Source organism: Macaca mulatta, chromosome 7 (genome assembly GCF_049350105.2).
Source record: "Macaca mulatta isolate MMU2019108-1 chromosome 7, T2T-MMU8v2.0, whole genome shotgun sequence".
In the NCBI taxonomy this organism is placed as follows: Eukaryota; Metazoa; Chordata; class Mammalia; order Primates; family Cercopithecidae; genus Macaca; species Macaca mulatta.
The window spans coordinates 32,990,305-33,005,506 of NC_133412.1; the positions used below are offsets into that span (position 1 = coordinate 32,990,305).

The 15,202-nt window shown below is 38.0% G+C and overlaps 1 protein-coding gene across 1 annotated transcript in view; it reads right to left on the minus strand.

The window, feature by feature from the left end:
* PRTG (protogenin) overlaps window positions 1–15,202 on the minus strand; it is a 123,179-nt gene that overhangs the window by 59,673 nt on the left and 48,304 nt on the right. The window contains exons 3-6 of the mRNA XM_001090352.5: window positions 4,227–4,371; window positions 2,817–2,950; window positions 946–1,083; window positions 507–665 (exon numbers count right to left, since the gene is read on the minus strand). Coding sequence (XP_001090352.3) covers window positions 507–665; window positions 946–1,083; window positions 2,817–2,950; window positions 4,227–4,371 — 576 coding nt within the window. The remainder of the gene's footprint in view (window positions 1–506; window positions 666–945; window positions 1,084–2,816; window positions 2,951–4,226; window positions 4,372–15,202) is intronic.

Sequence of the window (15,202 nt, forward strand, 5' to 3'; positions counted from 1 at the left end):
GACATGCTGAGCTCCTATCTACATCTTCATACATCACTCCAGGTGCCTTTTCTCGGCACTGCTCAGCGTTCACTTTCTCCACGATTTCCCTATTCAGAGCATCTATATAGACACATTTAAAATATATGTACCTATCATCCTTCTTAACTAAGAACAATATATTGCCACTTGCGAATGCAGTGCAAGTGGCTATAATCAAGAGATTAAATTTTTAAATTGGCAAATAGGTACATGGATATGTGTGTAGGTGTGATGGAGACAGAAGGGAAGCTTAAAGAAGAAGAAATATAATGGTACGCACGTAAACAGAATGGTGACCTCAGAATGATTCTACAGTTATATTTTAATATAAATATTTATTTTTTTTCCTGAAATTCATCATTGGATTACCATACTTCACATCAATGCTACAAAGCTCAAGAAAGACAGTAGTAAGCTATGAATGAGATAAAATGGCAAACGTTAAAATGTAAGATTCCCCTGACTGCAGAATGAAAGGAACATACCTAATACAGTTAAAGTTGCCATAGCCACTGTAAAGTTGCGTGTGCCAGGGGTAGTGGCCCGACAAACATATACTCCAGCATGTTGTAGCCTGACATCAGATATCATGAGATTACCATTTCCAAGTACCCGAGTATTAAAGACATCAATGGATTTGTGATCTATTTCAAGGAGAATACTTCAGTTAAAACAATGTAACAGATAATCTGAAATTATGTCAAAAGACCACTATCCAAGCAATCAATCATGGAAAGTATAAAATTAAGTATAAAATTCTCTATGTTAAGACCTTTTCTCTATACACTGAAAAGGCAAAAAATTAAGACATTCAATAGCCAAACCTGTGTTTTTGTATATAAAATAAACATCTTATAAATTTCATTAGAATGAACAAAATTTAAGGAAAAGACTTTTTGTTTTGTTTTTCCTGAGAAGTCTTACCAAGGCGGCTCCAAGAAATGATTGGTTTGGGATTTCCTATGGCCATGCATTCCAAAACTACAGTCTGATGAAGAGACGCTGTTATGTTCTGTGGACCTGCTATAATTGTTGGTGTGTGGAAGGATTTAGACTCCTTAGCTTTGGGGAGGAAAAGACAGAATATAAAAATAAATCATAAATAAGATATAATAAGCGAAATTAGTAGGACATTTATTCTCATCACTCACTTTTCTTTTTTTAAAACAACTTTATTGAGATATAACTCACATATGATACAATTCATCCATTTGAAGTATATAATTTAGTGGTTTTTAGAGTTTTCAGAGTTGTACAACTACTACCACAATTAATTTTAGAACATTTTTATCACTCTCCAAAACAATCCCAAACCCATTAGCAGTCACTCCCAATTTCTTCTTCTCTCCACAGCCTAGTAACCACTAATCTACTTTTAGTCTCTCTGGATTTGCCTATTCTAGACATTTCATATAAATGGAACCATATATTATGTGGTCTTTTGTGAATGGCTTCTTTTCACTTAGCATAATGTTTTCAAGGTTCACCCACGTTGTTACATGCATAAGTACTTCATTCCTTTTTATTGAGCAATGTATATCATTGTATAGATAGAACACATTTTATTTATCCATCAGTTGATGGACATTTAGGTTATTTTCCATAGCATTACTTTTAATTGAGGTTCAAGCACTCACTTATATAATTTAATTATCTAAAATTTATTTACCTAGAACTAAAGCATAGCATTAAATACATAACTTCAGCCTCTTTATGTTTTTCAAAATTTATTCTTTTACAGCCTTAAAGGATCTGTTAGAAACCAGTATCTCTTGTGAAGAGTAAACACTTATATGAAGTTCAACAATGTCTTCAGTCCAGGTCTTCTTCCGCTACATTTAAATAAACTTAACCTTTAAAATAAAAACTATCATCTATTGCATTTTAAGGAAATACCTATTTCTTTATATGCATCTCTCTAGTTTGCCTTCTACCTATATTAATATATAGCAAAATATATAAAATTGTGTTTGCTTAATATTAACAATGATAATTTTTGCATTGAGACTGAGGATATTTTTTAACTTTTATTTTTGTGTTTTAAAAAATTGTTTAATATAGAAGTTTTATATTTTCTATTTTCATAAACATTACTTTTTATAAAATGCATGTATCATTTTTACAAATGCAAATTATGGTATTTCTTTAAATGACAAGCAAAACAATACAACTAGAAACAAACATATCTTTTTCCACATTAGGCAATTCTGGTAGAAATGGATGACTGTTACTCTCTTTTTTGTGCCTTCTGTATTTTACACCTTTTAAAACAAAAGTGAAATAGAGCCAGCCCTCAGTATCTGCGGGTTGCACATCTGTAAATTCAACCAACTCAAGGTTGAAAATATTTTTTTAAATAAAAAATAAAAACATACACATTTTAAAATACAATATAACAATGATTTATACAGAATTTACATTATTAGGTATTATAAGTAATCTAGAGATGATTTAAAGTATAAAGGAGGGTATTTAGGTGAATGAAAATGCCATGCCATTTTCAATAAGGGACCTGAGCATCAGTGAATTTTGGTATTGAATAGAATACCAAAGACTGAGTATTTGTTAATCTTTCTTAAGACTGAATACTTCTTAAAGACGTTGACGTAACATAGAAAACTGGCCTATGAAAGAAGAGTTGCTTAATAACTGAAAATAACCATTTTCCAAATAGATTATAATAATTTAAATGAAATTCTACTTTATAGCACATTATTACAGCAGAGGAGAAAAAGTAGCAACCGTGCCAATAAAACATCATAAAAATGGAAAAAGCCACTGTGCATGGTAGGTACCTGGAATCACAGTTAGCGAGGCCTCCATGCTTTTGCGTCGGTGGGCCACGGTGGCAGCAACACAACGATAATTTCCAGAATCCCTTTGGCTGACATCATAGATCTGCAATACTCCTGTTGGTAGGGCGGTTATCCTGTTATGAGAGAAAGATAACTAAACTTCTTGTAGATTATTTTATTTTATTCTATTCTATTCTATTTTATTTTTGAGATCGAATTTAGCTCTTGTTGCCCTGGCTGGAGTGCAATGGCGTGATCTCGGCTCACTGGAACCTCTGTCTCCAGGGTTCAAGCGATTCTCCTGCTTCAGCCTACCAAGTAGCTGGGATTACAGGCACGCCACCATGCCCGGCTAATTTTTGTATTTTTAGTAGAGACAGGGTTTCACCATGATGACCAGGCTGGTCTTGAATTTCTGACCTCAAGTGATCTGCCTGCCTCGGCCTCCCAAAGTGCTGGAATTACAGGCATGAGCCACTGTGCTGGGCCTAGATTTTATATTTTATTTAACATATTCTGTGATAGGAATTAATACACTCAACCTTTTTACAGTGCTAGAAGCAATACTTTAAAGACCTTTAGCTTGATTCTCTTGTTTTCATTTGGGTCACTAAAGCTCTCTAAAACATAAAACAATCCAGCATGACATGGTTTGTGCAATCTATCAGTCGAATTTTACAGAGTCTCATTTGACATTCTAGCATAGATTTAGCTAACTGGTGGCCCAGAGTTTAGTGTAATTTTTTTCAAATTCCTGAATTTTTTACCTATTAATATCCACATATTGTCCAAGACATATATAGATATGCTCTTTTTTGTTTTTTTAATAAAGCACTTCCATGAATGACTTATTCCATCTTAGTGCTTTACCATGTTAGCAAATGTTTGCCTACTCAGGAGCAGGGCAGGAATCAAATTTTTTGGAGTTGCTATCAAGTTCTTGATTTTTAAATCCCAACCACCCTCAGAACACTAGATGTGTGCATGTGCGCGTGCACGCATTTGTAGTGAAGAGGGGGTTGGGAAGTGGAAGGCAGAGACAGGAGTGGGCAGCTACCAGGGCATACATGAAAGACCCTTACACCAGCACTGCCCTTCCCAGCAATAAGAGTGTCATTTGGTTTCCTAAAACCTTGGGCTGGAGTCCAGATACTCATGGTTAGAACAGATGGTTGAGGAAAGGATCAAGGCAGTAGGATAATCTATTTAAATTCTGATCTAAACCAGGGACCATGCCCCATGTGCCAGAGACTGATGATCTAATTCTCTGGCTAAGTTTGAAATGTCTTAAGCAATCAGTTATTACTGCCTAAACAAAAATGAGGCCTATAATGGTGTTTCTCCCTATATAACCTCATATGAAGTCTTCATTACTCCCGTATCTTCTCCAAAGACAAAATCTACATCTACCTGTCCACAGTTATAGGTAGAGCTGTCCGATTGAACTCCCATGTTATAACTGCAGGAGGGTTGGATGAAATCTTGCATGCAAATCGAGCAACTCCACCTTCATGGACCTCAGTGGAAATTGGCTGAACTTCAAATGCAGAAATACCTATAAGATAAAGTTTGAGAAACTCAGAATAAGTGCATGAAAATAACACTTAGAAGTAACATTACACTAGATATTACTTATTAGACTTGAACACTTGCTTGAATAAGACCAACCTAACTTAACCAGCATGAAGATAATTTAATGAATAATTTTGGAAAAAACACTGGGCAGCTGCCCAATTTACGGAGTCTGGTCTTTCCCAGAATTAAATTCCAAACAGATTCATGAGAAACTTGTCTATTTGTAGATAAAACTTAAGATATGAAACAAAAATAAACAATGGTATATAATTACATACTAAACTGCGTGATACAAACTTTAAATACTATTGTATATCAGAGGAGAGGGAAACAAATAAATTCCAACTAATCAGGTAAAAACCATTTACAGGAACTGGTTTTGAATTAGCTTTTGAAGAATCCACTGGATTTAGATGGGGGTGGTGGTGGAAGAGAACAGAACATTCCAAGTGAAAAGAATAACATGAAGACAAGCACAGAGGTAAGAAATGCAAAGCTTGCATTCACAGGATTGTGAGGAAACAGCCAGGACTACTGCAAAATATTTCAGATTAAGAGTTTATGGGAAAGCTGAAGGAGAATACAGATAAAACAGATTTACATCATGGTACAAATTAAGGCATCACTGAAGATTTCTGAGAAAAGGCATGTCCTGATATTAGCAATGTGTGGGAAAAATTAATCAGAATGGATGAAAAAAGGAGTCTCAAGTCAAAAGTCCAATAGGCTATTAAATAGGGATTACAGAAGTGGGTGGTGGCAGTGGGAATGGGGACAGTCTAGTGATATCTTAAAGAAAACAAAGACTTGGTTCTTATGCCACAGACACATCACTCTGTATCTGGAATCAGATGAAGTTGGTATTGATGGAGCAGGATGGGAAAGGAAAGAGAGAAGCCCAAGGGTGCATCTGAAACAAAAGGTGCAGGAACTCAACAGACTACTTTTAGGCTCATGTATTTCCAAAGCAGAAATCAATCCTGAAGTGTTAGTATTTTCTAGAGATAATTACTCTTTGCAATTCTAGGCAGGCCTCCAGGAAGTGGTCTTTAGTGTCTATGATCATATTTTGAAGGAGTTTTTAAACTCCAGGTTTCCCTTCCCTCTACTACGTCTTCCAAGATACAAAGAAAGGGCCACAACTATAGGATTACTCCTCCCCTCCCCAGACTACAGTTCAAAGAAAAATTGGTTTGAACTTTATTACTTATAAATAAAATGAGAAGTTATGAAGAAGAAGAGAGGTAACAAGGCTAGATGAACCTATGCTTCATTAGGTTGGGAAGAGTAAAAGGTCATAGAAGGCTAACAAATTCTGCCTTGCACTTGAACTCATCTATCTGTAGATAGATCACAGGCCTTTACAAGTGTACAACAAGGCCAGAGAATCACGGTGAAAATATTCTTAGGACGATGGACTTCCAAAAAGGGTAGAGTAGGGGTAAAGTAATACCTTATTTGTGTATGAAACAAAAATTTGTTTCAAACTGCTATTGTGAGTGGATCCTAAAAGTCAGAACCATTTGCATAGTAACTTTCACTCTCTTTTCTCTCGAATATATGGTATTTTTTCAGGAGTTATGTAATGCATGATACTGCAATAGACCAAATGTTGAAGCAGACACATAAGAGAACCCAGCTGTCTTCTATTAAGCTAACTAAAGAGATTTGCACAAATGTAAAGCAATTCTGCTCTTCTGGCTATTTTTTTCCTCTGGAAAATAGTTATATTAATATGTGATATATAAATATTTTTATTCTAAAATGAATTAATGATTATTTTTCTCAGTTTTAATTTCTAATAGTGTCAACCGAGGTAAACTACATAAATACAAGTTATTTCAGTTTTAAGAGTATAAAGAGTGAGACTTTTCAGTTGGAGAACCACTCTTCCAGAATATCACACTCTAAAAATTGATACCATGAATCTATGTTGCTGATCAATTAATTAGTACCTGTAAAACTCAAGCCCCATACTCAACCACTTAAAACAGTGTTTCACTAACACTGAGCTACTTTTCATTGCTTCTGTAATCACTTGCTAGGATGTTTACCTGCAAACATTTTAATTTTGGATCTAAACCTATGGACCATCCACTGCTGTTTATCTACTAAAGAATTAGGAAACAGATGGCTAGATTCACCTTCAAAATATCAGCTTCACATTCAGGCAGAACAACCTGATTTCTCAATAATAAGGTAAGCTTGTCTTTTTATAGTTAACTTAAACTACGTTGAATACATTTATCTTGGGGGGAATTAGGACCTACATTTCCATAAACGTAATGCTTGCTTTATGAAATATAAAGCACTTGTCGATCCCATATTTACCTTTTCCATGTGTGAGGGGTGACCATTAGTTCTAGCTGTCACTGATAATCCAGTCCATATTCAATTGACAGACTTCAAAATGGGAATTTTACTTTATTGGTTCTCAGCCTCTACCTCCCCAGACTGAAATACCTTTAGTTTAACTTTTCTTTACAAAGCAGAAGCTCCCCCAGGCCTGTCCACTTTAACAATTTCTTCTTCCATTACCCCACAATGAATTAATTATTTAATCAAGATGTTTTATCTCATTTATTCCTCTCTCATATCTGACTTCTCCTCATCCCTAACAGTCCTCTGTCCAATTCAGGTCCTTATCATACCCTGTCTGGATGTCTTTCTGGAGCCTCTTAGCTGGTATCTCCCCTGCCAGCAACATCACCCTCCAGAGTGATCATCATAAACCATGAATCTGTGTTGCTGACGAATTAATTAGTCCCTGTAAAACGCTAGCTTCATATTCAATCACTTACAATGATGTTTCAGTAACGCCGAGCTACTTATAATTCACTAAATACACCATGATATTTCACACCTCTAAGGTATATATGAACATTTCCTTCTCTTGCTAATAACATTGGTCCCTTGTCCACCTGATGAAATCCTACCATCCTTTAAAGCCTGGTTCACTTATCCCATCCTTTGGGAAGTGGTTTCTGACCCTTTTCTCTGCTACCTCTGTACACTGCAGAGCTTCACTGCTGCCTTTATCTCACATTATAATCACTTATTTACAAGTCTTCCTCCCCTTCTACATTACAAGCTCACTGAGGGGCAGCAGTGGGTCATGTTCTTTGCAGGATACTGTAAGACAGTAAATGGTGCAGATTTGGCACTAAAAAAATATACTTTCTGAATTGAACTAGTATTATTTTGAATTTTCTCCAATTCTATTAGGTCTTTAAGCACAATAACTAGAATTGTAGGGAGTTTCTTGGGTACAAATACCAAGACGGGGTGAGAAGAAAATAGTGCTTTTTATTATTTTTTTGTTTGCTACAATTCCAAACAATGCCCAGTATTTTACTGGCATCGATTTTAGAGACAAAAATTTGTCCCTCCCATATCAAAGGACTTTTGTAAAGATTAAACAAGCCAATAGAGTGAAAACTTTTCATAAATGTGATTATTGAGAATAAAAATGATCACTTTGCTGCCTTGAGTTATTTCCTTCCAGCCACATAGGCAACTGAGTGTTGTTTTTTTCACTCTGAACCTAACCAATCAAACAGTATGCCTGGGCACCACTGCCTTTTCCTTAAGCAGTTCCCCTTTTTTCTCAAATAGATAAATACATGAAATCCCTAAGGTTTTTTATTATAACAATTGAGCTAACCTTGTACTTTAGGCATAGTGGGCTGGAACTCTGGAGTCACAAAATTCCGAGAACTGAAACATAAATAGGTTTACCCTTGAAAACTCTGGTTTTCAGAAAGGTTTGAAAGCAAGTATAAAGGTATGTATTTTTTAATCCTCACAAACACTTTTATATTTAAAATATCTAACTTTTTGATATCTTTTGAAAATTCAATCCATTGGCAAAATAGTTTCGTGGAGAAAATACCAAGCCAGATACTGCTCAGGACTCTCGTCGGTTACCTCCGAGACTGAAAGAACGACGCGACCATGAATCAACAATGAAAGTAAATTCCCTTTTTTCTGTTTGTAATCCCTCCATCTGGACACCAATCCCAATCTCTTCCCTCCCCTCTGGGATCTCTCTCTCCCCTGCATATTCAAACTCTTCTCCTAGCTCCTTTCCCCCCACAAATAAGAGTATTCCACTCTCTCCCAACCTCAAAAAACAAAAGGAAGAAAACTCTAAACATGTCTTTACATCACTTTACATATCCATCTAGCAGCTATCTGCTCACCTACCCATGGGATCGAAACTTCTCTAAAGAGTATTATACTGGCTGTCTCCCCTTCTTCCTTTCTGACTCCATGCCTCAAACATTTAATCTGCCTTCTTCCCTATTATTTTATTGACACAGGGTCTATGATACTACACGCTCCTTGTTCTCCTTTTGTTTCTCTGGCTCCTCCTTCCTGTCTGCCTTTTCAAGGGTTCGTTCTCCCTCCTCTTCTGCCCTTCCTTCCAGAGAGTCTGTTCTTTTCTCTCTCCATGGTCTTCTTTGGTGATTATATCCTCTTTCAGTTTACAACCACAGTCAGCCATTGCTGCTGATTCCCCTAAACACCTCTTCCAGTTTAGATCACCATCCTCAGACCTTCGTACTCATGGCTCCAACTGTGCACTGGACGTCTTCACCTGCAGCTTATGAAAGGTACTCCAGGCTGCCGTGGTAGCTCACGCCTGTAATCCCAGCACTTTGGGAGACCAAGACGGGCGGATCACAAAGTCGAGAGATCCAGACCATCCTGGCCAACATGGTGAAACCCTGTCTCTACTAAAAATACAAAAATTAGCTGTGCGTGGTGGTGCGTGTCTGTAGTCCCAGCTACTTGGGATGCTGAGGCAGGAGAATCGCCTGAACCCAGGAGGCGGAGGTTGCAGGTTGCAGTGAGCCGAGATCAGGCCACTGCACTCCTGCCTGGCGACAGAGGGAGACTTGTCTCAAAAAAACAAACAAAACAAAGGCACTCCAAACTCATCATGTCTAAAATGAAGTCATCTTCTTTCTTCTAAGCCTGTATCTCTGCTTCATCTTTGTCACACTACTGTCAAATTACTCACCTGAGCTAGAGACTACTTACTCGTTCTGTATTCTCAATCACCTGTTCCCACTGATTTTAACTCCTAAACATGTGCAAAATCCATTACCATCTGTTCCAGTCCCAACATCTCTCACCTGAACCACTATCAGCCTCTTATCTTGTCTCTGCTTTCATTCTTCCCTTCCCCCCTTCAAAACACTCCAGACAAACACCAGTGTTTGATAAGCTGCATTAGACTCAAGCAGCTTTCATCTATCCATTCAAAGGCTTGTATAGGTTAATCCACTACTTCTAAAACCAACAAAGAAATAATCTCACAAAAATGTGATTCTAATTGTAAATGCTGTCAAAAAGCATCATGTCTGAGCATCCATCCTTCTAAATATTTAAACTGCTTAACCTAATTACTAGAAAAAAAGAATGCATATCTCCTTGTCATAGCAAAAGAAAAAAAAATCTTCCTTTATGCCAAATATATATTTTCACTCTTTAACTGGGTATAGTCCCAACAAATTGACTCATTAGTGAGCTTTTGCAGAAAAAAGAAAAAGGGGAGGGGGGCTGGGGGAAGGATAGCATTAGGAGAAATACCTAATGTAAATTACGAGTTGATGGGTGCAGCAAAACCAACATAGGCACATGTATACCTATGTAACAAACCTGCACGTTGTGCACATGCACCCTAGAACTTAAAAAAAAAAAAAAAGGGGGGGGCTGGATGCGGTGGCTCACGCCTGTAATCCCAGCACTTTGGGAGGCCGAGGCGGGCGGATCACGAGGTCAGGAGATCGAGACCATCCTGGCTAACACAGTGAAACCCCGTGTCTACTAAAAATGCAAAAAAATCAGCCAGGCATGGTGGCGGGCGCCTGTAGTCCCAGCTGCTGGGGAGGCTGAGGCAGGATAATGGTGTGAACCCGGGAGATGGAGCTTGCAGTGAGCCGAGATCCCGCCACTGCACTCCAGCCTGGGCAACAGAGTGAGACTCATCTCAAAAAAAAAAGAAAAAGAAAAATGAAAAAGTAGTTAGGCATCAATTATTTCAAAACCAAACTGTTTTTATGGCAACATGCAATAGTATTTAAACAACCAATCTTATATAGTTATATAAATACAATTAATATCTCTGCTATTAAAGATACATAGTATAACTGACACAAAGGAGTTAATTTCCATGAATCACATATTAATATCGATCCCATTGTCCTTACAATAACACCATTCATTTAGTTTGTGGTTAACCAGGCTGATAGGCTCTGAGTCATAAAATTCTTTATAAAATAATGGACTAGATTTTCTAGATTTTCTCCCCAATTTAGAAAACAATTTTAATCACTTTTAGGAAACTTTTAATCTCTTCTAAATTTATTAATTCATTCAATGAATATTTATTCGTGTCTAGTACATTCTAGGTGCCAAGGATCTAATGATGAACAAAACTAACAGAGGTTTTATTCTCAGGGATCTCTGTTAATGGTGGAGAAAAGCATTTAACTAAATTACTATCCAAGTGTAATAAATTCAAACTGTGATAAATGCTATGAAGAAAACGGACAGAGCACCCCCAAAAGTTGAGCATCCCAAAAGTACAGAGAATCCCAAATTCAAAAATCCAAAAATGCTTCAAATCTGGAACTTTTTTAGCACTGACATGATGCTCAAAGGAAATGCTCACTGGAACATCTCAGACTTCTGGATTTGGGACGCTCAACTGGCATAATGCAAATACTACAAAATTTTTTTAAAAATCTGAAATCTAAAACACTTCTGGTTCCAAGCATTTCAGATAAGGAACACTCAACCTAAATTATAAAAGTAACAGAGGTTTGAAGCAATTTAATAAAGACAGAAATAACAATAGCTTAACATACATTTTATTGTCAGGGGCTGCATTGAGTACATTACATATTCCAGCTTATTTAGTTCTCAAAACTATTATTCACCCAATTTTCAGTTAAGGAAACGGAGAGAGGGAAATTAAGAAACTTGCCCAAAGTTTTGCAGCTAGTAAGTGGTGATACTGGGATCTGAATCCAGGTAGTCAACTTCCAAAACCCTTATGAGTATAAATTTGAGTTCCCCAAACTTTCTGTAGAAGATACAAATTACAGGTTCTAGGCCAGGCGCAGTGGCGCACGCCTGTAATCCCTGCACTTCGGGAGGCCAAGGTAGGAGGATTACCTGAGGTCAGGAGTTTGAGACCAACCTGGCCAACATGATGAAACCCCATCTCTACTAAAAATACAAAAAATTAACTGGGTGTGGTGGCACGCATCTGTAATCCCAGCTACTCAGGAGGCTGAGGCAGGAGAACTGCTTGAACCCAGGAGGTGGAGGTTGCAGTGAGCCGAGATCACACCACTGCACTCCAGCCTGGGCAACAAGAATAAAACTCCATCTCAAAAAAAAAAAAAAAAAAAAAAATTACAGTTTCTACTCCCAAGCAATTCTGCTACTCAGTATAAGCTGAAATGCACTGGCTTTCTAGCTGGGTAAGAATATGTGTTAAGGCTGGGCACAGTGGCTCACGCCTGTAATCCCAGCACTTTGGGAGGCCGAGGAGGGTGGATCACAAGGTCAGGAAATCGAAACCATCCTGGCCAACATGGTGAAACCCTATCTCTACCGAAAATACAAAAATTAGCCACGCGTGGTGGCATGTGCCTGTAGTCCCAGCTACTCGGGAGGCTGAGGCAGGAGAATCGCTTGAACCCGGGAGGTGGGGGTTGCAGTGAGCCGAGATTGTGCCACTGTACTCCAGCCTGGGCAACAGAGCAAGATTCCATCTCAAAAAAAAAACCAAACCAAACCAAACCAAACAAAAAAACCAATATATGTTAAATTTCTACATTTCCAAAACAGAACAACACCTTTAAAACTTTGTGTATTGGAATTTTAAAACTATGGCTCTCATCTCAAATAGGAGTATGTCTACTTCTAGGAACCTATTAAAGATAGGAAAGTGACCAGCCTGGGCAATAGGGCAAGACCTCATCTCTACAAAAAAAAGTTTTAAAAATTAGCCCAGTGTGGTGGTGCGAGCCTGTAGTCCCAGCTATTCAGGAGGCTGAGGTGGGAGAATTGCTTGAGTCCAGGAGGTTGAGTCTGCAGTGAGCCATGATCACACCACTGCACTCTAGCCTGGGCAACAGAGTGAGACCTTGCCTCAAAAAACATAAAAATAAAAATAAAAATAAGAAAAAGATAGGAAAATATGTAAATTGAATTATACTATCTCAGGCTAAAATTTAGTAGTCAAGTATTTTTTAAAAAACAAATCTCTCTTTCAAAAACAGTTTACCTAGTAGGAATACCAATTTTTCCTTTGTTGTTATTCTCTTGGTTCTAAGCCCACAAACACGTTGACCATCAAAAAGCCAAGTACTTAGAACGACAGAATTTAGAGGTAGGGAGACTAACTAGTTAAGAGGCTATCAGAACAGCAGAAGAGAGATCTGCTATGGGTTTGAATGATGGCAGAAGTAACAGGAACGAAGGGAGGGAACACACAAGAGACATGGTACACCAAACGTCATTTGGCTCAGAGGTGTTCAGGGGAGACCAAGGAAAGGATCCATATAGTTCTGAGGTTTCTAGCCTGCAAAGGTTGGGGGATACAATGTTGCCTGAATCAGAACAAAGAAAGAGAGATCAGATGGGCTAGTGAATAACCATTCCAAACTCTCATTTGATCAGAATGAAAAGACACTGGACATGTTAAGGCAAACTGGGAAATTGTAAAATTAGGCCATGGACTAATAATAGAAACAACTTAAAATATCTATTAATCTTGATTTAAGTGGCTTTTGTTTTTTCAGTTTTTGATTTACAGCTGTTCTACAATGCTAAGTCTTGATTTTTTGACTAATGGCTCATACGTAAGGCTATCATTAAGATTTATAGAAAGATATCTTTGAGTTTTTATAATAGCAGCCTAAAAAAACAGTGTTTACTGTTTTTCCAATTTTAATGCAATCTCTTTTTTTTTTTTTTTTTGAGACAGAGGTTCACTCTTGTCCAGGCCTGAGTGCAGGGCGCAATCTCAGCTCACTGCAACCTCTGCCTCCCGGGTTCAAGCGATTCTCCTGCTTCAGCCTCCCCAGCAGCTAGAACTACAGATGGGCACCACCACGGCCAGCTAATTTTTTTTTTGTATTTTTAGTAGAGATGGGGTTTCACCATGTTGACCAGGCTGGTCTTGAACTCCTGGCTTCAAGTGATCCACTGCCTTGGCCTCCCAAAGTGCTGGGATTACAGGCGTGAGCCACCGCGCCCGGCCTCATTCTCATTTCTTGATGACAGAAATAAAGGGCACTAGAAAACTGAGGTAAAGGGGATATAAATATATACATATTATTATTATTTTTTAAGACAGAGTATCGCTCTGTCACCCAGGCTGTAGTGCAGTGGCACAATCTCGGCTCACTGCAACCTCCGCCTCCCGGGTTCAAGCAATTCTCCTGCTTCAGCCTCCCCAGTAGTTGGGACTACAGGCAAGTGCTACCACACCCGGCTAATTTTTTTGTACTTTTAGTAGAGACGGGGTTTCACCATGTTGGCCAGGCTGGTCTCAATCTGACCTCATGATTCGCCCGCCTCAGCCTCCCAAGTGCTGGGATTACAGGCGTGAGCCACCGCGCCCAGCCAAGGATATTTTTTTAAAAGTCTAAGTGGCAGGGTGCAGTGGCTCACGCCTGTAATCCCAACACTTTGGAAGGCCGAGGCGGGCAGATCACCTGAGATCGGGAGTTCGGGACTGGACTGACCAACATGAAGAAACCCTGCCTCTACTAAAAATACAAAATTAGCCGGGCATGGCGGTGCATGCCTGTAATCCCAGCTACTTGGGAGACTGAGGCAGGAGAATTACTTGAACCCAGAAGACAGAGGTTGTGGTGAACCGAGATCATACCATTGCACTCCAGCCTAGGCAACAAGAGTGAAACTCCATCTCAAAAAACAAAAAACAAAAAAGACTAAGTGAAATCTTGGCCTTAGCTGGTATAAAGAAAATCAGGAATAAAACCCAGAACAGACTGTGTATACAGGGAGGTGGTACACCGGCATAGCCTTGCAGGTAAGAGCGCAGATATTAAAATCCATAGTTTTGCATTCATGAGCTGTGTGTCCTGGAGATGTTACTCAATCTCAGGCCTCAGTATCCCTCAGTAAAAGGGGATATTAACAATACTTTCTAAGCATATTATAAGAATAACATTAAATTACATATACATATACATACGAGTACCCAGGCACCGCTTGTTACCTAGTAAACTCCTAGCAGTGGTGCAGGAGATGGGAATAGTGATAGAATGCCTTACTATGAATACACTGGTTTTACTTTCAGAAGAATGACTCAAAGAATGTCAAACAAAGGATGCCAGTGATCCTTATACACAATAAAAATAAACTTTAAAACCTGAATAAAGGCAAAGGTATTCTAAAATTTAACTTTTTTCTGTTATTTTCTACTAAGTCAGACTTAGGTAGCTTTTGCATAAAGGTATATAAACTACAGAAAAACAAAAGTAATTTTTCCATTTTGAATGTGCAGAGATAAATTATTTGAAGGAGATAAAATCCAGTACTTCAATGATGAAATAATGGGAGATAAATTAAAAAGAGATAGGTAACTAAGTTCAGATCTCCAGTAGGATTATGTATGGTGATTTTTATTTTCTTTTTTACTTTACTTACATTTTTTCCTATAAAAGTATCTAATGAGGAAAATTAGTGATCTTTTTACAAATTATATATGCCGCTATGGGGCACAGATTGCAGTGAAAGTATGAATGCATGAATTT